The sequence below is a fragment of the Coregonus clupeaformis genome, chromosome 21 (assembly GCF_020615455.1).
Source record: "Coregonus clupeaformis isolate EN_2021a chromosome 21, ASM2061545v1, whole genome shotgun sequence".
Classification (NCBI taxonomy): Eukaryota; Metazoa; Chordata; class Actinopteri; order Salmoniformes; family Salmonidae; genus Coregonus; species Coregonus clupeaformis.
In genome coordinates this window covers 32,763,003-32,789,123 of record NC_059212.1, presented here as the reverse complement: position 1 = coordinate 32,789,123, position 26,121 = coordinate 32,763,003, and the positions used below count along the sequence as shown (strand labels likewise).

At 45.1% G+C, this 26,121-nt stretch overlaps 1 protein-coding gene across 5 annotated transcripts in view; it reads right to left on the bottom strand.

The window, feature by feature from the left end:
• LOC121535295 (laminin subunit alpha-3) overlaps positions 1 to 26,121 on the bottom strand; it is a 140,032-nt gene that overhangs the window by 8,500 nt on the left and 105,411 nt on the right. For all 5 annotated transcript variants that reach the window (XM_041842205.2, XM_041842206.2, XM_041842208.2 and 2 more), the window contains 38 exons: positions 24,483 to 24,591; positions 24,197 to 24,294; positions 20,904 to 21,105; positions 20,503 to 20,629; positions 19,601 to 19,740; positions 18,581 to 18,696; positions 17,676 to 17,887; positions 17,389 to 17,593; positions 16,943 to 17,087; positions 16,604 to 16,744; positions 16,103 to 16,264; positions 15,080 to 15,181; positions 14,875 to 14,958; positions 14,509 to 14,739; positions 11,602 to 11,715; positions 10,337 to 10,455; positions 10,007 to 10,188; positions 9,796 to 9,849; positions 9,531 to 9,682; positions 8,086 to 8,196; positions 7,851 to 7,962; positions 7,425 to 7,592; positions 6,993 to 7,189; positions 6,675 to 6,791; positions 6,391 to 6,545; positions 5,734 to 5,875; positions 5,495 to 5,594; positions 5,274 to 5,390; positions 4,984 to 5,154; positions 4,519 to 4,670; positions 4,036 to 4,251; positions 2,848 to 2,996; positions 2,593 to 2,755; positions 2,344 to 2,471; positions 1,088 to 1,235; positions 837 to 935; positions 551 to 714; positions 241 to 358 (listed from right to left, as the gene is read on the bottom strand). In XM_041842205.2, coding sequence (XP_041698139.2) covers positions 241 to 358; positions 551 to 714; positions 837 to 935; positions 1,088 to 1,235; positions 2,344 to 2,471; positions 2,593 to 2,755; positions 2,848 to 2,996; positions 4,036 to 4,251; positions 4,519 to 4,670; positions 4,984 to 5,154; positions 5,274 to 5,390; positions 5,495 to 5,594; positions 5,734 to 5,875; positions 6,391 to 6,545; positions 6,675 to 6,791; positions 6,993 to 7,189; positions 7,425 to 7,592; positions 7,851 to 7,962; positions 8,086 to 8,196; positions 9,531 to 9,682; positions 9,796 to 9,849; positions 10,007 to 10,188; positions 10,337 to 10,455; positions 11,602 to 11,715; positions 14,509 to 14,739; positions 14,875 to 14,958; positions 15,080 to 15,181; positions 16,103 to 16,264; positions 16,604 to 16,744; positions 16,943 to 17,087; positions 17,389 to 17,593; positions 17,676 to 17,887; positions 18,581 to 18,696; positions 19,601 to 19,740; positions 20,503 to 20,629; positions 20,904 to 21,105; positions 24,197 to 24,294; positions 24,483 to 24,591 — 5,422 coding nt within the window. The remainder of the gene's footprint in view (positions 1 to 240; positions 359 to 550; positions 715 to 836; positions 936 to 1,087; positions 1,236 to 2,343; positions 2,472 to 2,592; positions 2,756 to 2,847; positions 2,997 to 4,035; positions 4,252 to 4,518; positions 4,671 to 4,983; positions 5,155 to 5,273; positions 5,391 to 5,494; positions 5,595 to 5,733; positions 5,876 to 6,390; positions 6,546 to 6,674; positions 6,792 to 6,992; positions 7,190 to 7,424; positions 7,593 to 7,850; positions 7,963 to 8,085; positions 8,197 to 9,530; positions 9,683 to 9,795; positions 9,850 to 10,006; positions 10,189 to 10,336; positions 10,456 to 11,601; positions 11,716 to 14,508; positions 14,740 to 14,874; positions 14,959 to 15,079; positions 15,182 to 16,102; positions 16,265 to 16,603; positions 16,745 to 16,942; positions 17,088 to 17,388; positions 17,594 to 17,675; positions 17,888 to 18,580; positions 18,697 to 19,600; positions 19,741 to 20,502; positions 20,630 to 20,903; positions 21,106 to 24,196; positions 24,295 to 24,482; positions 24,592 to 26,121) is intronic.

Sequence of the window (26,121 nt, the reverse complement as noted above, 5' to 3'; positions counted from 1 at the left end):
ATAAAAATGTAATGCCATGGTATTGATTTTATATGAGAATTCAATAATTGAAAAAAGGCGTTTTCAATGACTTATCAATAAACTTAAAAGTAAAAGCTACTTATTTCAAAAGTTGTAAAAAAATTTAAGTTGAAATTCAAATCACTTCCTGAATTGGCTACCTTCAATTCAAATTGACCCCAAACGCTGACTTACTGTTTTGACCACATTTGAAAACTTTAGTGAAAAGTGAAGACTTACCAGGAAGTCCTTGGGACAGCCCCGGCTGATGCCAACTTTTTCCTGGAAGGTGGGGTACTTGCTGTTGAGCTTGACGTTCTTCATGCAGCCCTTCAGTGGCTGGGTGGTGATGTTGTGTCTGTGAGCGAGAACACACAAAACACAATTGTATTTAGACTCTGGTATGGTGTAGGGTTAGGGAAACAGTGTACTACCAATAACGATTTAAAACTTACTCAACAGCCATGTAACATGGCCAGAGTTTGATTATCAAAATGGCAATACCAAACATGGGCCAAACATTATAATAATGTTCCTAGTAAGCACTCACTTTTCTCTCAGGGCTTGTGGTAGGCCACCGATGTAGTAGTCTGTGAAGCCTCCAGGGGTGTACTGAACATTAGCCTTGACCACCTCATTGGTTGCTACACGGATCTTCATCTCTTGGCTTCCTTTAGACTCCATGATGATCAACACTTCTGCTGAATCTGCAACCTAAAGAGAAGGAAAATCAGGGGTTACTATTTAAGCAAAATAATGCAAAATCTACAAATAACCAAATATCAAAAAGATAGAACAGACAAATTATTCCACCCATCTAGCGCCAACTGCCTTACCACTGGGAAGACTTTGGTAGTGCTTCGTGCCGGCTCTCGGAGCAGGTTACTATGGATGACAACGTAGCCTCTCTCAAACGTCACACTGTAGTAGTTGTCCTATGAAAAGAAGAAAACAAGCAATGTCAAACACAGTCAGTGGACAGACTGACAACAGTACAGAATTTCAACAGCTATTCAAGTGTCAACTATGGTACATCATCAACCTTACCACACCAAATGTTTCCCTGTAAAAAGACTAAGTAGCCTACCTCATTTCCAATGTAGAGGAGAAGCCCATTCTCTGAGCGAGTGGAGATGGTCTGGCTCAGGAGGAGGGTGGGCACCATGACACCTTGGGTGGACACCTTGGCATAGCCAGTCCCCTCAAAGTAGTCATAAACCACTGGCTGGACATACCTGGGCACAGGGGGATTCAATCAGAATAGGGTTAAGGTTAGAAGATGTAAAGACTCATAACTACCTGGGGCGCTACACTGGGGTGTCGGGAAAACAGTCGGTTTTTACATGCTACACTGGGGTGTCGGGAAAACAGTCGGTTTTTACATGCTAGACTGGGGTGTCGGGAAAACAGTCGGTTTTTACATGCTAGACTGGGGTGTCGGGAAAACAGTCAGTTTTTACATGCTAGACTGGGGTGTCGGGAAAACAGTCGGTTTTTACATGCTACACTGGGGTGTCGGGAAAACAGTCGGTTTTTACATGCTACACTGGGGTGTCGGGAAAACAGTCGGTTTTTACATGCTAGACTGGGGTGTCGGGAAAACAGTCGGTTTTTACATGCTAGACTGGGGTGTCAGGAAAACAGTCGGTTTTTACATGCTACACTGGGGTGTCGGGAAAACAGTCGGTTTTTACATGCTACACTGGGGTGTCGGGAAAACAGTCGGTTTTTACATGCTACACTGGGGTGTCGGGAAAACAGTCGGTTTTTACATGCTACACTGGGGTGTCGGGAAAACAGTCGGTTTTTACATGCTACACTGGGGTGTCGGGAAAACAGTCGGTTTTTACATGCTACACTGGGGTGTCGGGAAAACAGTCGGTTTTTACATGCTACACTGGGGTGTCGGGAAAACAGTCGGTTTTTACATGCTACACTGGGGTGTCGGGAAAACAGTCAGTTTTTACATGCTACACTGGATGTGCGCGAGCAAAGCGCAAGCCACTTCATCAAGTGCTCTCAGGCTCGAAAATAGAACTGAAGCCTAATTTTACGCTGAGCAGTGCGAGCCTCTCACGGAGCCGTGCTGCTAAAGCCCAGGTTTCATTGAAATGAATAGGAGCATGTCACACTGTGAAAAGGTCCAGTGTAGCAGGCATGTAAGGTTTGGAATTAATCTAGCCACTTAAGACGTTCAGCAGTCAAGTGACTGACAGGTTAGATTGACTGTATAAGGACTCTAAGGCATATTGAGTATGGGACCGTAAGTCTTTGTTGTCCTCTGGCCCAGGAGCGTTATCTCCCGTCAATACCTTATTAGGCTTTGAGTAGCTCTAAACCAACCTCTTGCACGGAGTCTCCAGGTTGATCTTGACAGCCTTCTTAAAGTTGTACAGACTGATGAATCTGTCGTTGAAGGTGGACAGCTCGATGCATCCTTTATAGTTGGGGTAGTTGAGGGAGGCTGGAGGCTATAGAAACAAAGCATATTCAGGTATAATAAGACTTTGAGAATGTTTCAATAATCAGGAATAGTAATGTCACCTAGGCACTGAAAATGGTCATTTCCAGTCAATGTTTTGGGGGGCTTACAGTGAATTGGGCGGGGTAGCCCCCGACATAGAAGACCACGTCACTAGGGTCCAGGTTTAGAAGGTTCCTGGTCAGCTCTCCCTGCTTACTGCTGGCCTGAGGAAGGTCCGGCTCGTTGGATGTGAACAGTTTGGTGAGGATCACCTGTGCGTCTTGGTAAATTCTAAGAGATTGTAAAAAAGTTAGATTAGGGTTACTCACTCAAATAACGTTTCCAATTCCTAAGACTTGAGCTGGACAAAGGTATGGTTTTACCTGTGCAGGTCCACCTTGTCAAAGAAGGCAGGCTCAGAGAGAGACCTAGTGATGTAGTCTGTCTTAATCTCATACTCTTCTCCGCTCAGCTTGTACACACAGAACAGCACATTCTTCCTCAGGGCCATGCCAATGTAGTCTTTAGATGACTGTGGAAGAGAGAGGTGAGGACAGTCAGTGGGAGCATTTCTAGCCACAAGCAAACTGTCAAATCTATACGGTGCCATTATTTCAATAGAGAAATATACAAATGGATCATATATGACAGGATCCCGTGTGGCTCAGTTGGTAGAGCATGGCACTTGCAAAGCCAGGGTTCCCACGCGGGAGCAGTACGAAAAAGTATGAAAATGTATGCACTCACTCCTGTAAGTCGCTCTGGATAAGAGTGTCTGCTAAATGACTAAAATGTATTAGGAGGATGGCGACTGAAGTGCCAGAGAGAGTTTTATGACCAAAAATCAAATAGTCAAATCTATACCATCCAGTGTTTCATTAGGAGAACAAAGGGACTACAAAGGCCAGGTTGCGTCCTGTCTAGGGTTGCAAAGCTACCGGTAATTTACCAAAGTTACCGGAACCTTCAGTCATTTTGGTAATTAACAGAAAATCTATGGCAATCTATCGTAACTTTGGTAATATATACTTGAATAACTTAGAAAAAATGTATCTGTGTCCCCATTGTCCATGAGTTTCTAGTAGATAGACCATATGGTTCAAGAGAAAATAGCCTAATGAATGAAAAAAGCATCTAATCAACAACGTCATTATTTTCAATTAACACTGCAACTCTTCCAACTATTGACTTTTTTCACAACTGCCACCAGTTTGAGGACCAAACATTGACTACAAATACATATTGACATAGTAAAATAAATCAAAGTAAAAAGGTATTCACTAAGTTGATGGCTTATATTTAGGATAATATTTTACAGCATTGTAATTCAATTTTTTATTTTAAAATTATTTTATTTTATTATTTTCATGTGATAATCCCACACAGAGGGCCAGAGAATATTACAGACGCCTGTGATAATCTGAAGTACCCAAAAGGGCCACTAGATGTCTTGTGATAGATTCCATAAAATCCTTGAAAGATACCAAAATTCTGGTAGTTACTGGTAAACTTAGAACGTTTTAGATAATATACCCTCCCTTTACAACCCAAATCCTGTCCAGTCCACTCACGTCTTGGTTGCCGAGGTAGAGTACGAACATGTCTCCTTTGTCTGTGGTGGTGGTGTCCTGTCTGCGTCTGCGTGTTCCATCCCCTCTGCCGATGTCGGGGTTCACTGGTCTCTGCAAGGACAGGGACAGGGCAGTGTATGCCTTCAGGTCCTCCATGTCCCTGGGGGGACGCAGCTCCACGTGGCCCTCACCACTGAACTTCATAGGGACCACAACCTGGAGAGACAGGGGGAGGAGATGAGGAGAGAGGTTGCACATGGTTAAAGGGACCAGCAGTGTAAAGAGAAATCCTTGTTTTCCTTAATGGGAATAACAACTGTCCAACAAATGATGGTACATATTCACCAAATGGCTCTGTCAAGACCTAGACCTGCAATCCTTTCAACTGTATGGCCAGTGGAAAGGGGATAGGTAGTACACAGTGGGCATATCTGGTGGGGTGTGGACCCAGGGTGTGTGTGTGTGGGTGTGTTGCGTTCTTACCCTGTTGGCTGCGTCTCTAGACTGCTCGATGAGCTCCTTGATCCTCTTGATGTTCTCTGAGATGTTGGTGACGGGGGACAGCTGAGAGCTGAGCTCTTCCACCTCCAAGATCTTATCCTGCAGAGACGGGATTGTGTTCAACAGATTCCTCACTGTGGATGGGGAGAGAGGGAAGGGGGCGAGGGAGATACAGAGAGAGAGAGAGAGTAGTTAGACCTTTTAACCATTTCACACCTATACAAAACACACAAAACAGGCAAAGAGTGGACAAACATGGCTGTCCATACAGTACTATACATGCATGGTAATATCATCAAATAAGACAAGTAGTATTAATTCAACCTTTATTTTCCGGTTGAGTGCCATTGATGCAGTATATAAATCTATTTTTACAAGGAAGCCCTGTCCATGGGTGTACATTCCCTCCATCCTATGCAGACGTAGGTTAGTGGAGTGATCCCTCACCTGACTTGTCCACATCATCCATGACGCTGCTGAGGTTGGAGTCGGAGGGCATGACGTTGATCTTATCCACTTCCTCTCTGATGGCATTCAGTCTGTCCATGGTGGTGCTAGCCGTGTCATTGGCTGACGCTGCCTCCCTCTTCGCCTCGTCCAACATCTCCCCTATATCATCTGACAGGAGGAGAGAAGAGAGGGAATGGGGGAAGGAGGGAAGGAGGAGAAGGGGAAGGAGGGATTAGGGCTGATCTATTAGACTTCCTCTGGTCCTCTAACTATCTGAGCCGGTTTACCTCTCATGATGTTGTTCAGCTCTGCCTGAGCATCCATCAGGTCCTTCTCCAATGCTTTCTTCTTCTTCTCTGCGTCCTTCAGGCGTTTCTTCTGGGCTGTGAGGTCATCAGAGACCTCTGTGGAGTCAAACCAGAGCTTAGTTAAAACTAATTTAAGCCACTTGTATTTGGTTGGCTCCTTGCCATCTCTAAAAACTCCATTACAACTTATAGCAACATACCTTTGAGATCTTTTTCTGCATCCTCTGCATTCCTCAGTAGGTCGTTCCCGCTGTCTTTCAGATTCTTAGCTCTCTTTGTCAGGTCCTCTTTCTTCACATCCTAGATTGAAAAAGAATAACAAAAGTTTAAGAATATTGCAAAAACAGAAGGTAAACCAAAGCCATGTCAGCTAAAAGTTGAGGTTCTGAGGAGTCATTATCTCTGTGATAAGGGTCTAGTGGCTGGACTGTGGACTGACCTTTAGGGCCTTGTCAGCTGCATCCTTGGCCTCCTTGGCTGCCTTCTCTGCAGCGTTCACCGCATCTGTGATGTTCTTGTAGGCCTTTATGGCGTCCATGGCATCACGCACATCAGAGCGGCCACTCGAGTCCCTCACAGCACTGTGACATAGGAAGATAGAAAGGGAGGAGAGGAGGAGAGGGGGGGAGGGGGTAGAGAGAGAAGGAAGGGAGAAGAGAGAACAGAAAGGAGGTAGAGCGAGAGAGTACACAGGTCAACACACGCATCTAGATTTTCAACAAAGCGGAACAACAAACATGCAGCCTCTGGGGGATCTATCGGATGGCAGATCTATCTGGCACGACCCACTGAGGATGGAAACCACCCAACATAAACATCCCTGTTACAGAACCACAACGCCTGGCTTCTATACTAGGTCGTTTATACTTGGAAAACCTTTTTAATTGAGCCTCTATTGTTCTCATTAATTAAGTGCTGAGCTATTATCTGACACTTTTTGTTCTATCCTGTAAAATTGATATTTTTAACAATATCTGGCAACTTCCATTACCTAAAACACAAAAAGATTTGAACTTGAGCTATACAAGCAGCAGAAACTGCACTGTCCTCATAACCCTGGCCATAAAGATAATGTCCTCATATCCCTATAACTCACTCCTGTAGTTCCTTGGCCAGCTTGGCCAGGTTCTCAGCATGTTTCTCTGCTCGCTCCACGATGTCCTCTTTGGCCGCTGCCTGGGAGATATCGTTGACCTTCTTGGTGAGGTCAGTCCTGGCCCCGTCCAATTGGGCAGCTAGGTGTTCATACTCCTGGAGAGAGGAGGAAGATAACAGGGTCACAGTGTTTTTACAGTCTTTTATGTCTACAATTTAAAAAATGTGGGGGGCCAAATAAAAGGGGAATACTGATGTATTGTCATGGCTGGTCTGTGTGCTTACAGTCTTGCTGTCATCCAGCCTTCTAAGGAGGTACTTTGTATCCTTCAACTGATCTTCTGCCATGGCTATCTGGTCCTGGACCTTCTTACGCTCTTTCTTCAGATCTTCCATACGTTTCTGAAGAACAAACATAATTCAATTGGTTAAGAGAACATTAAGCCAATGGAAATGTAATTGCGCAAACAATACTGATACCAACTGTGAATTAACCATACCAACAGAGGCTAAACAACATGGTTACTGCACACACTAACTGCCTATACATGACTGCATAGTACCATCATGTTAGAAGTCTGGTACTGTGAGTTTTATTATTACCAGTATGTCTTCCAGTGCCTCTGTGTTGAGTCCATTCTGAGTGTTGGCTTTCTTCACCATGTCCCCAGCCAGTTTCAGAGCCTCCTCCAGGTCCTTCAGTTTAGCTTCATAGTCCTTCAGCAGGCCCTTCACCCTATTGGCTGCTGCCTCATTCTGATCATACTGCTTGGTCACATTGGCCTTGATGTAGTCCAGCACTGGGAGAGAGGAATATATTCAAATAGAAATAGAAACTGACATTCTCGACTGAAGATAATAATCTCACTATTTGATTTGGTTGCTGATGGTATCAAACAAAGTAGTCATCGTTATTGTGACATTATGCTTCTTATCTGTATCTTAGCTCAACCTAATGTGGTAGTGTTCAAGAACATCAGACTTTTAGGGATTCGAAGGGTTTTTCATATTGAATGGACCAGGAAGAAGTCTTACGTTTCTGGGCCTCGTCCTTCTCTTTCTCAGCTGCATCTTTTTGTGGGTTGAAGTTCCTCTTCTCCATCTCCTTCACCATGCGTTCCGCCTCAGATAACATCTTAGCCAGGTTCTCATTGGGCACCCCACCACCACTGGAACCAGACTCTTTCAGGTGCTGTAGCAGGGCTACACCCAACACACACATTCAGGTTTAGATAAAAGGGAGGGTGAGAGGGGGAGAGAAAGCAACAGAGAGAGAGTGAGACAGAGACAGAGAGAAATAAAGAAAAAGAGCGAGGGCGAGAGAGAAAACAGAGAAAGAGAAATAAAAGTCACAACAAAATGAAAGAGGATAATATGGATAGAGAGATAGCTAGATAGACAGAGGTGGACAAAGAGACAGAAAAAGGAAAAAGGTGAGTAAACCGGAATAGTTTTTCTTACCCAGGATCTTCTTGAGCAGGTTCTTAGCTTCAGTATCCAGGTCTTTAGCTCTCAGATGAGTCTTATCCACATCACCCAGCACTGTCTGGGCATCCACAGCCCTGTCATCTGCCTTAATGGACAACACACACATCAGCTCTCCACAGCCAGCATATACACACCTAAACATACACACAATTTCACCCACTCATGACGAACCCTAATAAAAAGACACCAAGAAGTTCCAGTCCAGTACCTTGCCTTTGAGAGCGTTGATATCCTTGATGACACTGAGAGTTTCCTGCTCTAGTTGGCTAACCTTGGGCTTCAGACTGTTCACACTGGAACTGAACTTGTTCACCAAAGACTGTGGAGAGAACACACAGTCTATTGTTCAATGCTTTATTATGAGATGAGAGAGAGAGGGAGGGAAGCGGAGCGAGAGAGTCATGTTTACTGTTAATTTCTGATTGTTTATTTCACTTGCTTTGGCAAAGTAAACATATGTTTCCCATGACAATAAAGCCCTTTGAATGAGAGAGAAAGAGAGAGAGAGAAAGACAGAGAGCTCCAGTACAGTGGGATATGGTTGTTGACTCATTTTACATTTGAGTAATTTAGCAGACGCTCTTATCCAGAGTGACTTACATGAGCAATTAGGGTTAAGTGCCTTGCTCAAGGGCACATCGACAGAGTTTTTACCTAGTCGGCTCGGGGATTAAAACCAGCGACCTTTCAGTTACTGGCACAACGCTCTTAACCACTAAGCTACCTGCCACCTCCTCAGGCTGTTTGAAAGGTTGACAGAGTGACTTGTTTACTCTTGTTGGTTTCATAAATGCTCACATTAGCGTATGCTCACATGGAGTGTAGGAGCTGCTGATATCACAAACGTGGGAGATTAGCTACAACAAGTCCTGACCAGACAACAACCACTGCCATGCAGTGTGGTCTCTGACATGTTTTGACCCACAGCTCTGGGACAAACTGACTGAGATCCCTGATCAGGAGGATTCTGAAATGTTCCAGTAATACCACTCTGTGTGTATGTATGTGTAATAATGGTGACATTCTATTTACATACATGCATCTACTGCTGGACTACATTTAGGAATTTTTGAATATTGTGTGCTTGTTGACTTTTACTGCATTGATTGATAGGAACTAGGAACATAAGCATTTCGCCACAACACCTGCTAAACTGTGTACGCAACCAATAAAATGTAATTTGATTCGATTTGTGTGTGTGTGTGTGTGTTTCTGGTTTTAAATAAGTCCTCTTAAGGATAGTAAAACAAGGAAAACTGGGACAAGTGGAGACATCTCGCCGGTCCCCCACAAGAAAAAATGTTATGCTTAGGGGTTAGGTTTAGGGTTACAATTATGGTTAGGATTAGGGTTAGGGGTTAGAATTAGGGTTAGGGTTAGGTTAAGGGTAAGGGAAAATAGGATTTTGAATGGGAATAAATTGTTTGGTCCCCACAAGGATAGTAAAACAAGTGTGTGTGTGTGTGTGTTGAAATGTGTATTAGCACACACAAGTGCATGTGTGCGTGCGTGCATTGAGAAGTAAGTGTACGCTGTGTGTGTATGTACATTTTGAAGTCCTCTCCCTCCCTCTCTGTGGCCTGTGTAGCCAGAGGGCATGGTGGTACACTTCATTACAGTAACAGGACATATAGGTCATTAATACATTAGTACCTTGGTCTCTGTGATGGCATTTTCCAGCTTCCTGAGTCTGTCCTGAGAGGAGGCGGAGATACTGGCGCTATCCAGCTGAGTCTTAATTCTCCCCAGCTCCTCATCCAGACTCTGCAGATCGTTTAGTAAGGTCTGGGCGCAGTTATCACACACTGAGAACCACACAGACAAGTGTAATCAACAGTTGATCATGATGAGGTAGGTACCCTCATGTACTGTCCTGTACTCTCATTGGAACCATCAGACTTTTACACCAGACACTAACCTTGGCACTGCTCATCTGTGTTGGTGTCCCCTGGCTCCAAAGTGTTCTTGCACACTGTAGAAATAGCAAAATTATACATTCACTTTAACAAGTAACTACAATGCCATAAAAAAATTACTAATAATAAACGGAGAATAAAGCTTTACCAATACACTCAATGGGTCCTGATTTTTTGAATGTGTCATCATGTCTCAATAACATCAGCACTCACCCCCAGTCCTGGAGTCACAGTTGTTTCCATTGCCGTTACAATCACAAGGCCTACAGCTTCCTCCAGCTGTCAATGGATCACCGTAGTAACCAGGGGCACATCGTTCACACCTGTCTCCTGTGTAGCCTTGTTTACAAACACACTGGAACCCTCCAGCAGCCTCTCTGCAACCAACTGCAAAACTGTAGTGGAATGATGAAGAGTACATTTAAACACTTGAATACTGGGCCAACAACAGTAAGTCATGATACAGTGCACAGGTTTGATTCCACCAAAGAATCATCTCCTATGGTTGACCTTGCCACTGATTGGTTCTTTGGAGACACTGACCTGTTAGCTGGCACACTGAAGGGGCACGGGCACACCTGGCATGACCTCTGGGCAGCGTCTCCATAGTAACCCTCTTTGCAGCGCTCACATCTGTCTCCAGCCGTGCTGTATTGGCAGTTCTGTCCACAGGAATAGTAGAAAGCATGGTTAGAGCACTTGAGTATGACAATAAGAGTATCTAAATAGAGGATTCTTTAAGTAATATAGCTGTAATCCATCATATTTTACAAGTTCATATCTGTTTAGACAGTGAGGAGCACAGGGTAGTTCTGTGCACTCTTAGTAAATAACCAAGTAACAAAGAGAATCTATAGCCTCACTAATTTGATGAAAATACCATAATAAAGACCATAGTGAGTCTAAACACACTTTGTCCTTTTGTGGACATAACCACACTGTCGTACCCCACCACATGGTAGATCTAACTGTACATTTCATAAGTCCTCTTTTTACCACAAAGGAGGGTGATTGTTTTTATGAGAGAGGAGGATGATAGGGGGATGCCTAACATTTCTGTTCTAATCCATCCCAAAGAGGGATTTTGATGGACATTCACTGCAGAGAAAGAGTGAGTGCTCAGCCGTGTGTGTGTGTGTGTGTGTGTGTGTCTGTCCGTAGCACTCTGGGTTCCTTAGGCCAGGAGACAGGCACACGCCTGCTCTTGAGTGGCTTGTGTAAGATGAGAGGAGACGAGAGAGCGAGAGCGAGAGCGAGAGAGAGAGAGAGAGAGAGAGAGAGAGAGAGAGAGAGAGAGAGAGAGAGAGAGAGAGAGAGAGAGAGAGAGAGAGAGAGAGAGAGAGGATGAGAGGACGAGTGGGAGAAAGAGAGAGAGGAGAATAGAGAGTGCTGCATGGGCTTTTAGAGATCTAGTTTCACCCTCCACTCCACCCTGCCATCCGTGACAGAGGGAGACAGATGAAGGCTCCCCTAGGGGCTAATGTAGAACCATATCACATTTGTGATCACATCTACTAAGGCAGACCCACATCATCCAATACTTTAATGTGGTTAGCCTGCTATGGTACAGAACAGAACAGTATGTGGGCACCCAGGTAGGGTGGGATGCCCATGGGGTGCCCACAGAAATGCCCAGTGGCATGGGTAAGATGTCTAGACCATGACTGCTGACTGGACTGTAGTTTACCTTGACGGAGTCAGATGGGATGACTTAGGTATTGCACAAGACAAGTGGTGTACCTTCATATGCGGTTGTGGTCACTTCACTCTTTAGCGCTGAGTCAGAACCTGTGTGTGTGTGTTCTTACCAGGCACCTCCCAGTCCTCTCGTCACACTCGTTGGCCAGGCCGTTACAGGAGCAGGGCACACAGCGACCCAGGTAGGGCCCACTGCCATCTCTATAGTAACCAGTGGCACATTTCTGGAACAGAGAAACACAAACATCAGACATGAATACAGACACATCAAATACATACAGTAGATACAGAACTACTTCATGGAAAGTCAGAGCTTTAAAAGTGATGTCTAGCTCAATGGGACTCAATGGATGAATAATAAAAACATGGAAAAGCCACACAAGTTCTATCACAATCAGAACACAATCCTAAACACACATTTCAAAACGACACACTTAATTCCCACACAGAATAATACTTTACCATTCAAAGTGGCAGTGTTTGAGTAGATAAAGGCAGTCTGAGTTTACCTCAGCTAATCTGCCTAGCAACAGAGAATGATTGATCTCACAAATGTCCCAAACTGTTCCCAAGTGGGGTATGTCACCAGTACCACGCTGAATACAAGACACCACGCACCACCGTCAAACACCCCCTTTGCTCTGTAAGATAACAGTCTGGAAGTCCACTGATATCCCACAGGTCTAATTCATGTACAGAGCAGCCAAACATACATTACAGACAGTAAATCCATTTGTAAGCCAACAGACGTCACCACTGCTTGACTTCCATAAGTTTACCTGGATCTGAGAGCTGGAATCTTGGTCGTCAAAATATGGATACTGAACCATCTGTCCTCTGTCATTCACAGAAGGGTACTGGACTCTCTGTGTACCTTGGTCATTCACAGAAGGATACTGGACTCTTTGGGTCCCCTCATCATTCACAGAAGGATACTGGACTCTTTGGGTCCCCTCATCATTCACAGAAGGATACTGGACTCTTTGGGTCCCCTCTTCATTCACAGAAGGGTAATGTACTCTCTGTCCTCCCTGGTCATGTATTGAAGGATAATGTATCCTCTGTGCCTCTCGGTCATGCTGTCTGGGATAGCGGTTCCTCTCTTCCCTGGAATATGGTCTGTGTCCTGCGCTGCATAGCCCCAGTAAGGTTCCCCATAGCAGGGCCTGTAGTAGCATGCCTCTCCCTCTCCAATGTCTGTGTATACTCGTGTCTGACATCACTCAGGTTTAGTCTGAAATAACTCCCTGGTCTCCCCTGCCTCTGCCTCTTAAACACAGACACACTCACACACGTAGAGGACACGCCCCTTCTCCACTCACCTACAGTACCTGAGTCAGTGCCGCAGTCAGAGCAATGCAGCAACATGCACGTCGCACGCACGCACGCACACACACACACACACTTATTCTTATAACTACTTTCAAAAATACAACTTCGCTTAAACAAACAAACGGTCTAAAGGAAAATCCTAATAATGTACTATTTATTTACATACAACAAGTTGGTAGGGTGTGGTTCCACCTGGGAGACTGAGTGAGTGTGTTTTTGATCGTGTGTGTTAATGTGTGTCTATAGGGTATATGTGTGAGTATGCCAGTGTGATTGTGTGGTTCTGTGACTAATATTCATAAACCTCCAGACAGTACAGAAGACAGTATCTGGCAACCTAGAATAAACACACACATTGTGTCTGTCTGGTTTAGGGTGGTGAGTAACACCGTCCTGGTTGCCAGATACCACACTGAATATGTGTCAGGGTGCCTCTCCTTTTTTATTACTGCCGCCGGGTACATATTATCCATTTCCTCTGAACACACCTGACTACAGGATGTTGATGTCTCACACACACGTACACACACACACACTCATAATAACACCGCTTAGAGCACAACCACCAAATGGGGAAAAACAACTCAATCAAGTCAAATGAAAATCTACTGCAAAGTCATCAGGACACTGTTGCCAGCGTAAGAAAATCACATCTTCACTGTCAGCCGCCCATCCCTATGGGTGACAAAGCGAAAATGGTTCCATTTACATTCAATTTAATAAGTGGATTTTCAGGGGGAAAATGCTTCCATCCAACTTTTCCTAATTGGAGTTTGAGACCCACCCATGTACTAAACACCCTAAGGGGAAGAATTCTGTTTAAACTTCATGGATATCATACTGTACATGTTTTTTGTTTTTTTAATTGTATTTTATTTTAACTGCCGTTACCATGCCACAGTTGAGCAGTTTACAGCAGTAGTTGAATGTGTAATAGTATGTCAGGGTGATGGTGCATCTTCTCCCTCTGCCTAGGGCTACTGGGCTCGGCTGATGAACACACACACACACACACACACACACAAACACACACAGACACACACAGACACACACACATTCACACAAACACACAGACACACACACACACACACACACAAACACACACAGACACACACACATTCACACAAACACACAGATGGGTATTTTTCCAGGACATTCCACAAAGGGTTGTTTAAACCGTTGGCTCTTCAATGGGCTGATGAGTTTTTCCACTGTCTGCTAATGACCTCACTCACCCCGGGCCTGGCACCATTGTTAGGGCGTCACGACAACAACCCCACAGCGAGGAGGGGAGTTCTCACTCTTCTCTTTTCCAAAATGACTAGATCTGTCCGTCGACACCTCTCCCTCTCAGCCCCTCCGGTCTCCTTTCTCCCTCTATTACCTTCTCCTAATCCTTTTCTCTCTCCCACCATCTTTCCCACCTCTCTTTCCAAATCCCAAACTGACCCTTAGCCCAAGCCCCCAGCCTTACTTGTTGTGCATCGGAGAGCTAAAAGTTCAACTAGCCTTGGATATACTACCATTTCCAAAATAACAAAGACTCCAAGGCACCTCTGGAGTACTCTCTTCAAATCTTTAATCATATTCCTTATGCCTATATGACCCCAGTAGATCAACATGAAACACCTAGGGGACTAGGAGTGAATGAGGAGTGAATGAGATCATGACGGCCTGAGTCTAACCTGGCAGGAGTCTCCTCTGTAGAGAGGGGAACAGGCACACTGCTCCACGGTGCTGGCAGGGCCCCCGGCCCCCGTGTCTGTAGCCTCCTCCAGGCCTACCTCCCCCAGGCTGAGTCTCTGGCTCTGGGTGAAGTAGAGAGCCCGCACTCTCAGACCCACCAGCCCAGCCAGGACCACCATCAGATCCTCCCTGGACACAGGACGGTTGGTGCCGGCGTGACGCCAGTTCCCCTGCACATAACACACAGACAGGTTAGTGAGGGAGTGGAAACTTTGAAGTGTTTTAAAGATGTTGTTCACAACAGATAGCATGGAATAAGGACTCAGTTTGACCACTTTTTAGGTATGGAAAACTGTTTTCTATACCTCCACTAGCTGAACTCTGCCCTGGTGGAGTCTGTCTGGGTCGGGGGTCTTTGGGGCCATGTGGACCAGGGCCATCTCCTGGCCCTGAGGACATCATACAGAAATAACACTGGGTTACTCACAACAGGAAGTCATCATGACTTATATACCAATAAGAGAGCTGTCATAATTAGCAGTGTGTGATGATATGTCATACTGCACGTACACTGAGCAGGACATCAGGTCTGCGGTCCATCAATGACATCCCCTCACTAGGAATCCCAAAGGACTTGGCCTGGTAGGTCAGGTAGCCCCCATAGGAAGACACCTGAGACAGGAGCAGAGCATACTGTCAGAGTCACTGAGACTGGGTCTGAACCATAGAAATAGAATGAATAGAACATTCATGAATGACTTACCAATCATTCTAATTTTATGGACTGAATCAGTATAGAACTGGGTGGTATATTACAAAGCAGGATCAAGGAGTTATATATATATTTTTTTTTAAGATAAGCTTGAAATGGGCATGGCCTAATTGACTCAACAACCAGCTTTCTTAATGAACCAGAACATCTCTAGTTATTTCTGGTTGTAGATTGAAGTTAGCTGGATAACTCATAGATCCTGCTTTGTAGTATCCCCCCCAGGTCAACTATTGGTTAGGCTCTCTGGCAGTCGCTAAAACTCTGGCTCCTCGTGTACTTTTCCTGTTAACACTGAATTCACCACTAAATAACAATTGATCAAATGTTAAAGGTAGAGTCCTTAATTAAAACAATAACAAAGCGAAACCCCGCCTCTGTTTTGGTAAAAAGCTGAGGGATGGGCCTGGAGAAATGTAACCACTCTCAAATTCATAGACAGAGCTATGGATGTAAGGAGTGACCATCCATAATATCAAAATGATAGTTTGAACCATGTTTTGAGGCTATATAGTGTTTGTTTACATTCACATTGTTTACAAACATTGGAGCAAAACAAGCTTATATTTTGGGTTCTGTCGGGGTATGACAGTTTAACTAAGCTCATGAGGCATTTATAAGATATATTCTTCAAGAATCAATGGGTATATTCCATTAATTTATAAGTCGAAAAATTGATGTAGTAACTAAAGATTCTAGCTTAAAATGCTCAAGTCTGATATAAAAAGACCTTCAAAATATTACTGAAACATGTCCTCTTTATTAAACTGAACTATTCTATAACAGTAAATGTGCTCCTCCTGAGTCCCATTCGCTCCACTCACCCTATCTCCCAGGTAGGATGGTGGCGCCACCCAGTGGAGGAGCTGAGTAGTGCCAGGCAGCTCCTGTACATCTGCTACCACTGTGTTACTGGATGGGTTGAGGACTGATGCCACCTCCTCCTGGTCAGCTCTCTCCAGACGCCAGCCACGCATGTCCACAAACTAGTGGAAGCGGATGGAAAGAGCACTGTACTATATCTTATAGGCCTATGATTAGGTGAAATACCATTATGTACATTGGAATAGAATAGCATGCTGTGGTGTGCAATGGATTTATGTTCCGCAGGTGTGGCAAAGCTGTGGGTATATCCACTCTATGGAATTTGGGTTGTTGCAACGCTGGTCATGTGGCAAGATAAGGCTTTGTTGGATCACGTGTCTGAACAAGTATAGTACAATAACACGCCATTTTAGATTTCTATAGACCAGAAATCCAATAATGTATCAATGAAAACACCTATAAATCTTCAAACACACATACACAAACACATACATACACACCTTCCCCCTGCGTTTGCCGGAGCTCTGACACTGGCTGTTGGCTCCAAAGCAGAAGCAGCTGATGCAGCCCCTGGGGTGGGATGGGTCAAAGTGGAAGGACCCGTCTCTACAGGCATCACAGTGGGCTCCCTGCACATTTCTCTACAACAACAGAAAAAACATGTTTTTTACACTGGCCAGAAGAAGTGGTCAAAATGTTGTTATGGCGTACATATAAACACTTATGGGAATTATATTGCAGTGTTCAGATTCTTCCTATTTGTGAATGTACACATACAGTACTGCAGATAATCATTCTTCCTTTTACAAGTAGTATATTAATCGTGTACAGTCAGTCACCTTGCAGAGGCACTGTCCTGTGTCTGGGTGGCATATGTCAGGTGTGACCCCTCCCTGGTTACAGTTACATGGGAGACACTCAGGGAACCTGTAGAACCCTGCAGCACACCGGTCACACTGCCGCCCGCCGATCCTGGGCTTACACCTACAAACACACTCACACACACACACACACACACACACACACACACACACACACACACACACACACACACACACACACACACACACACACACACACACACACACACACAAAGCATGTCAGATCCAGAACACAGGGTCGAATTTAAAGAGCTATGGTCACACTTACATTCTTTGTGGAGGGAATAGGCATATGAATAAACACACAATAATCGAACAATAATTCACAATCACCACATATGGTACACATTAGCATAAGTGACATACAGTATGGTGTATGTCAGATCAGACAGAAGGCCACTCACATGCACCGTCCAGTATCGCGGTCACAGTCTCTCCCTGCGATGGCCTTGACTCCGTTGGGCGAGCAGTCACAGCCCTCACAGCCCACTAGAGGGTGGTAGCTGAACGTCTGGCTCTCGCACACGTCACAGGCTGGCTTCACTGTCTGGGGCGGGCAGATACACTGACCTGTCACCTCGTGGCACAGCCGCTGGCCACAGTCACAGGCTGAAGGGGAGAGAGGATGAAGACAGGTTAGGGTAGGACACTGTGTGGGTGTCAGACATTTTAGTAACTGAAATCCACTCACGTTTGCAGTAAGGGAAGCCGTAGTATCCTGTGGCACATCGTGTACACTGTCGACCGATGACATGGGGCCGACAGGGACACTGGCCCCCTACAGGGTTACAGGTGGGCCCCGTGGCTCCTGACTTATCACAGTAGCAAGGCAGGGCCCCATCACTGTAGGCTGCTACCAGGGAGCGGGCCGAGTCTTGGCAGAACTGGGAGGAGGTTCTGGAGCTGTGGGAAGTTGGAACAGGACGAGAACATTCACGAGGTCCGGGGTCAATCAAATAAAGTCATTCTGAAATTCTCCAGTTATAGTTTTTACATCCACACATTTAAAGGTAGACACAGCGAAATGATGTTGCCATGAGCAACACCGCAGATACTGAGATGAGCGAGATGCAAGACTTCGCTCTCACACAGTCACACACAGTATCTGCGCATGTGCACGGGTTTGCCTCACGCTGTTCAGAGCATGGTAGCCAGGGCACCAAAACAGCAGAGTTGTTGCAGAAATTGGCCCACTATGCTGTTTACTTTCTGCATCTACATCATATCGCTGAGTCTACCTTTAACATGTATTGTAAAAGCTTGTAAATGATTGGAAAATTCACCACTGATCAACATTTTGTATTTTACATCCTAACCACCAGAAGGCTTTATTAAGTATAACATCCAAGGACGGTATTGTGGATGGGATTCTCTAGGAAGGATATTCTGGTAATTTGGTAATATATTAGTATAGGAAGCGAATACCTCAAATATAGTTAGGTTTCAAATAAACATTATATATGATCCTACAATATCAATCATACTCATTTATCTAATCTTCAAATCACTCAGCAAAGCAGTTGATCCCATTCCACAAGAAAGGTTGTTTTGCTAGAGCTAAGTTTTGAGAACACTGTCAGTGAACTGAATACTTACTCTATAAAAAAGCCTTGTCCTTCACACTGCCTGGTGAAATCAGATGACTTATCCAGTGGCTTCTCTTTCAGTAGATCAGGGGTGTAACTATCGTCAGGAACCACCAAGATATAATCCTGAAGAAATGGAACAAAACATAACAGATCTAGTCAAAACCAAACAACAATGCTGTAGGCTTATCTCTCTGAAAACTTCCACTTTGACACTTATCATAGCTTAAGAAACAGGGGGGGGAGGTAGTTTTGGGTTTAAAAAAAAGACTAAAATCACCAGGAATCCAGCTAAAAATTAGTTTATTTAGGAAATCTGTCCCCAAGTATTCCCACAAATAAAATAAAATAAACATTCAGTATGTGATCTTGTCTCAATGTAATCAAGGTATGAAATGACTGTTATTTTCAAATACAATCTCTTTTTGGGCTTAGTTTTGGTCAATTTGCAGTGTACAATGTATTATAATTATGTTCCGGCCCCCCGACCATCCGCTCCGACCAAAGAATCGGCCCGCATCTGAATCTAGTTGCCTACCCCTGCCCTACAGCAAATGCAAACTTAGCTATGTGTTTCACTTTGTTACTGGGTTGGAGAGCTCTAATAGGGTGGAGTGGGGTGTTGCCAGGTAGAAAACAGGCCCCATTGTTGTTGTTTGGGACATGATATAACACGGAGGAGAGAGTGTCACAGTGCCAACCTGGTAAACCTCTAATACAGCATACTAAAGGCCTAGATTATTGGCTTCTAAATCCTCCTGAATTACAATACAGGCATCACCACACAGGCCTAGTCTGGGTTTTCTTCAGGACAGGAATGTCTGTTCGCCACCTTACACTATGGGCAAAGATGATCAACTGACAAACTGTCTCTGTTCTGTTCTACGATCCACATTAACATGCTTCTTGGAATGAAGCAACAATTTCGGCATGCATTCTAAGTGGTATGCTAGTATAGACATTGGAACATAGCCACAGTAAGTAATTGACCCAGTGACCATGACTGACCAACATATTGTATGTGACTGACCAGAGTGAGGGTCTTCCCGGGTGGAACCTTGAGAGAGATGGCCACGTCTTGCTGGGGAAGGTCCAGAGCGATGCGCCTCTCAGCGATGACCACCTCCCTGCAGCAAGAGACACCAGGGCAGAAGGAGGCGTTCACAAAGCCTGGGGGGAGAGAGGGAGGTGGGGGAGGAGCAGCGGTAGGGTAAAGGAGGGAGAGGGAGGTAGGCAAAAAGATTGAAAGTCAGTAGAGAGAGGGAGGAGTAGAAAGAGGAAAGGGGGTATAGAGAAGATAAGAGACATCAGTTGCGCCACCGTCAAATCTTGGGTGAGAACCTCCTTCCCTCAGCCAGGGCATTGAAAATGGGTCCTGGATGGGTATTCCAGCATGACAATGACTCAAAACACACGGCCAAGGCAACAAAGGAGTGGCTCAAGAAGGAGCACATTAAGGTCCTGGAGTGGCCTAGCCAGTCTCCAGACCTTAATCCCATAGAAAATCTGTGAAGGGAGCTGAAGGTTCGAGTTGCCAAACGTCAGCCTCGAAACCTTAATGACTTGGAGAAGATCTGCAAAGAGGAGTGGGACAAAATCCCTCCTGAGATGTGTGCAAACCTGGTGGCCAACTACAAGAAACGTCTGAACTCTGTGATTGCCAACAAGGGTTTTGCCACCAAGTACTACCGGTAAGTCATGTTTTGCAGAGGGGTCAAATACTTATTTCCCTCATTAAAATGCAAATCAATTTATAACATTTTTGACATGCGTTTTTCTGGATTTTTTTGTTGTTATTCTGTCTCTCACTGTTCAAATAAACCTACCATTAAAATTATAGACCGATCATTTCTTTGTCAGTGGGCAAACGTACAAAATCAACAGGGGATCAAAAACGTTTTTCCCTCACTGTACATTGCTCACCAAACTCACCGGTCCAGGTGTGTCCGGCATCCACCCGTACCTCTACAGGGAAGGTGGTGTGTTCAGGTTGACAGTAGTGGACCACAAACACATACCTGCCAGGAGCTGCCACTCTGGCACTGAAACTGATCTCAGTCTGGAGGAACACAACACAGGATGAACACATGTTGAGAAATATCCTCTAGTCAATACCACAGAGACAGTATACGATAAGAGATAAGAGATGAGTGAAAGTGTGTTTGCATCATTTAAAACATGCTCATTATCTAACATACATCTATAATATATTTATAACTATAGATGTCAGAGTTACTGCCATTAATGTTAGTGAAGCCCCACATGCTTTCCAGTGCCAGGTCCCACTCCAAGCAGCAGCAGCAGCATTATGTGGGCCATCTCCATGCATGTACCTGGGGAGATTTGAGTAGTACCCCTTCACTCTGAACTCCAGGGAGAGGGAACCCCCCTGCCCCTGACTGTCGTCTCTGTCTCCACTCCTCAATCTCCCTCTGCTGGGGGACGACCCAGTGGGAGGAGAGGCGCCCGTCACGAGCTGCGTCCAGAACCAGAGCTGAGGAGGGCCTGTCGTACTGGCTGGGAACACAGTACTGACTGGAGGGAGGGAGAGATGGGAGGAGGGGGAACAGAACAGATGAGGTGAAGGTTGGTTAGAGCAACCTTAGTCTAAAATGACACCCAATTCCCTATATATAGTGCATTACAGTCTTAGAAAAAAGGGTTCCAAAAGGGTTCCTCTACTGTCCCCATAGGATAACCTTTTTTGGTTCCAGATAGAACCCTTTTTGGTTCCAGGCAGAACTCTTTTGGGTTCCATGTAGAAACCTCTGTGGAAAGGGTTCTACACAGAACCTAAAAGGGTTCTACCTGGAACAAAAAAGGGTTCTTCAAAGGGTTCAGCCAAAGTACCTTTATTGGTTCTAGATAGCACCTTTTTCTTTAAGAGTATACTTTTGACCAGGGCCCATTTCAGATGCAGCCTCTGAGGGCTTCTGGAGTGTTTGCCAAGCACTACTGGGAAACACTGTGACTGGTTATTACCAGGGTCAGTGATCAGTTAATGGTTGTGACCTGTGAAATCTTGCGTAAGCAGCTTTCATATGAAGACATCATATAACTATCACATTCTCTCTAATCAATGTATAGAAATCCCAACTAAATTACTCACACCACACACACACACACACACACACAGCGAACCCACTGATCCCGCTGCAATCCCCTAAAGACTTAATATTTAGCCCCGTAGCCCTTTCTTGCAGTCAAATTAGCTATTGGCCTCATGGGTGGAATGAGTTAATACTTTTCATAATTTCATAATTAATAAACATTGTTAGTTTTTTTCCCGATGAAAATCCAGTGTTTATGTGAAATAGTATTGTTATATTTCAGTCTTCTGTGATGTATACTGAACACAAATATAAAACGCAACATGCAACAATTTCAACGATTTTACTGAGTTACAGTTCATATAAAGGAAATCAGTCAATTGAAATAAATTAATTAGGCCCTAATCTACGGATTTCACATGACTGGGCAGGGGCGCAGCCATAGGTAGGCCTGGGAGGGCATAGGCCCACCCACTGGGGAGCCAGGCCCAGCCAATCAGAATGAGTTTCTCCCCACAAAAGTACTTCATTACAGGCAGAAATACTCCTCAGTTTCATCAGCTGTCCAGGTGGCTGGTCACAGACGATCCCACAGGTGAAAAAGCCGGATGTGGAGGTCCTGGGCTGGCATGGTCTGCGGTTGTGAGGCCGGTTGGACATACTGCCAAATTCTCTAAAACGACGTTGGAGGCGGCTTATGGTAGAGAAATTAACATTCAATTCTCTGGCAACCACTCTGGTGGACATTTCTGCAGTCAGCATGCCAATTGCACGCTCCCTCAAAACTTGAGACATCTTTGTCATTGTGTTGTGTGACAAAACTGCACATATTAGAGTGGCCTTTTATTGTCCCCAGCACAAGGTGCACCTGTGTAATGATCATGCTGTTTAATCAGCTTCTACACCTGTCAGGTGGATAGATTATCTTGGAAAATGAGAAATTCGTTTTTTGTGTGGCTGGAACAGTTCTGGGATCTTTTATTTCAGCTCATGAAACATGGGACCAACACTTTACATGTTGCGTTTATATTCTTGTTCAGCATATATAAAGCGTAATATTGGAATGCGAACTCAAAACTGAATACATTTCAACTCTATATCTGACATGGCACAGGTACCTTCTATTTTAAGGTGTATACTTTTGTTTCAAAGTAGATTTGTTTAAGACTACCAAGAAACACTCTGTGTGACCCTGATATAGCCCACTGCAGTAAAAGGTTATCTCTCTCTTTCTCTTCCTTCCTCTTTTACTGGAGCCTGACTCCTTTCACGATCTGACAAAACTTCCCTATTAGTCAAAGGCTCACTCTTTCTTTTCTCAGTTTTAAGTCCTTATCAATGCTCTTATCACCAACACATGGCAAGCTTTTTGTTTTCTCAGGCCTGATGTGGGGCTGATCTTTTAATGGTTTCCCTCCTTATTTGTTTTAGTGGAAACAGCAGAGCACCATGAAAGGAAAGGCTTTTTGTAATGTGTATAAACCATCACCATCAAACAACTGAGTTATTTAAAATGTCTTGACAATAGGGTTCTTTCCCTCACTTTCACTATTTATTTTCAATAAAATATTAACTTGCTAATTGCCTTCAACAATAGTGGAGCCAGGCAGGCAGTAAGTTTACAGTAGGGAAAGTGGAGTAAAAACAGCCTGTAAAAACCAGCTGTACAATAACTGGACTGGTGCTGTTAACAGCGAGTCATCAGAAGCAAACATGGTAGTAAATCCTGGCGTGGTCCATGGCTGTCAGACCTGGGTTCAAATAGGATTTGTTTTCTTTCATATACTTTGAGGGTTCGATTAAGCCTGGCCAGAGTGCCGATTTGCACTTTTGGGACTATTCCATTGGTTCCATTGCACCAGGCAAGCTTAATCAAGCGCAATTTAAGTAGTTAGAAGGAAACAGGTACTACTTGTGCTGGGTGGAGAACAGAGGTGTGTGGGGAGAGGGGATAGGAGAGGGGAGAGTGGAGAGGGGATAGGAGAGGGAAAGGGGTTAGGAGAGGGGTTAGGAAAGGGGTCAGGAAAGGGAGAGGGGTTAGGAGAGGGGTTAGGAGAGGGGTTAGGAGAGGGGTTAGGAGAGGAAGAGTGAGAGGGGAAAGTGAGAGGTTGGCCCATAGATCAGACAGCCTCAGGTAAGTGACTCTGTGCTCTGCCTGAGGAATGCATGGAATCACACCTGGAAAACAGATGTGTGGAAGATAAGTATCTGCAATACAACAGCTAGTATCTACCCCCAGAGAAAGAGGTACTGGTTGAACAGCCCTCAACCTGTAAAATACAAACACTACCTTTACTGCCATGTTTGCCAATTTTTGCTGATGACTAGTTGTCAAAGGTACCAGCTGTCTATTTTAGAGAGTGTTAGGCCCGTGTATCTCATTTGGTAGAGCATGGCGTTTGCAACGCCAGGGTTGTGGGTTCGATTCCCACGGGGGGCCAGTATGAAAATGTATGCACTCACTAACTGTAAGTCGCTCTGGATAAGAGCGTCTGCTAAATGACGTAAATAAAATGTAGAAGTCACTTAAAGTCCTCTGGCATTACAACATAGTATTATTAGGTAAAATGGCTTACCTGTCCTCAGTGAAGCGTCCATGGACAGATACACAGAGCACCTTGGGGTCCACATAGTCCATGGAGAACTCCTCCGCAGGCACTGCATACACTTTATACTGAGAGGAATATACAGTTAATAGAAGTATTTCATTTTTATATAAATTCGCTTTATAAACTTGCTTATAGGGACGGTACCCTTCCACTTACTAAATAATATGCACACTTCAATATAAGAAATGGACGACAAAGCAGAAGAAGTGGCACAAGTTATTGTCATGCAATGAGAGGCGTAGTTCTTTCTCACCAGCAGCAGTGAGGCTGTGGAGGTCTGGAGAAGGAGTTTGGCCTTATGGGTAAACTGGAACACTGCCATGCGATTGATTCCATCTACCACCACACTCCGACACAGGAAGCTGTATTGGTTAAACACCCTCAATGATCAATGGCATTATAGAGCTGGAGAGCTGCATTAAAACAGGTTTATTACACAAATGACACACAAATGACTTGCCAAAAATGCCTCTCGAGTACATACTACACTGCTCAACAAAATAAAGGGAACACTTAAACAACCCAATGTAACTCCAAGTCAATCACACTTCTGTGAAATCAAACTGTCCACTTAGGAAGCAACACTGATTGACAATACATTTCACATGCTGTTGTGCAAATGGAATAGACAACAGGTGGAAATTATAGGCAATTAGCAAGACACCCCCAATAAAGGACTGGTTTTGCAGGTGGTGACCACAGACCACTTCTCAGTTCCTATGCTTCCTGGCTGATGTTTTGGTCACTTTTGAATGCTGGCGGTGCTTTCACTCTAGTGGTAGCATGAGACGGAGTCTACAACCCACACAAGTCGCTCAGGTAGTGCAGCTCATCCAGGATGGCACATTAATGCGAGCTGTGGCAAGAAGGTTTGCTGTGTCTGTCAGCCTAGTGTCCAGAGCATGGAGGCGCTACCAGGAGACAGGCCAGTACATCAAGAGATGTGGAGGAGGCCGTAGGAGGGCAACAACCCAGCAGCAGGACTGCTACCTCCGCCTTTGTGCAAGGAGGAGCAGGAGGAGCACTGCCAGAGCCCTGAAAAATGACCTCCAGCAGGCCACAAATGTGCATGTGTCTGCTCAAACGGTCAGAAACAGACTCCATAAGGGTGGTATGAGGGCCCGACGTCCACAGGTGAGGGTTGTGCTTACAGCCCAACACCGTGCAGGACGTTTGGCATTTGCCAGAGAACACCAAGATTGGCAAATTCGCCACTGGCGCCCTGTGCTCTTCACAGATGAAAGCAGGTTCACACTGAGCACATGTGACAGACGTGACAGAGTCTGGAGACGCCGTGGAGAACGTTCTGCTGCCTGCAACATCCTCCAGCATGACCGGTTTGGCGGTGGGTCAGTCATGGTGTGGGGTGGCATTTCTTTGGGGGGCCGCACAGCCCTCCATGTGATCGCCAGAGGTAGCCTGACTGCCATTAGGTACCGAGATGAGATCCTCAGACCCCTTGTGAGACCATATGCTGGTGCGGTTGGCCCTGGGTTCCTCCTAATGCAAGACAATGCTAGACCTCATGTGGCTGGAGTGTGTCAGCAGTTCCTGCAAGAGGAAGGCATTGATGCTATGGACTGGCCCGCCCGTTCCCCAGACCTGAATCCAATTGAGCACATCTGGGACATCATGTCTCGCTCCATCCACCAACGCCACGTTGCACCACAGACTGTCCAGGAGTTGGCGGATGCTTTAGTCCAGGTCTGGGAGGAGATCCCTCAGGAGACCATCCGCCACCTCATCAGGAGCATGCCCAGGCGTTGTAGGGAGGTCATACAGGCACGTGGAGGCCACACACACTACTGAGCCTCATTTGACTTGTTTTAAGGACATTACATCAAAGTTGGATCAGCCTGTAGTGTGGTTTTCCACTTTAATTTCAAATCCAG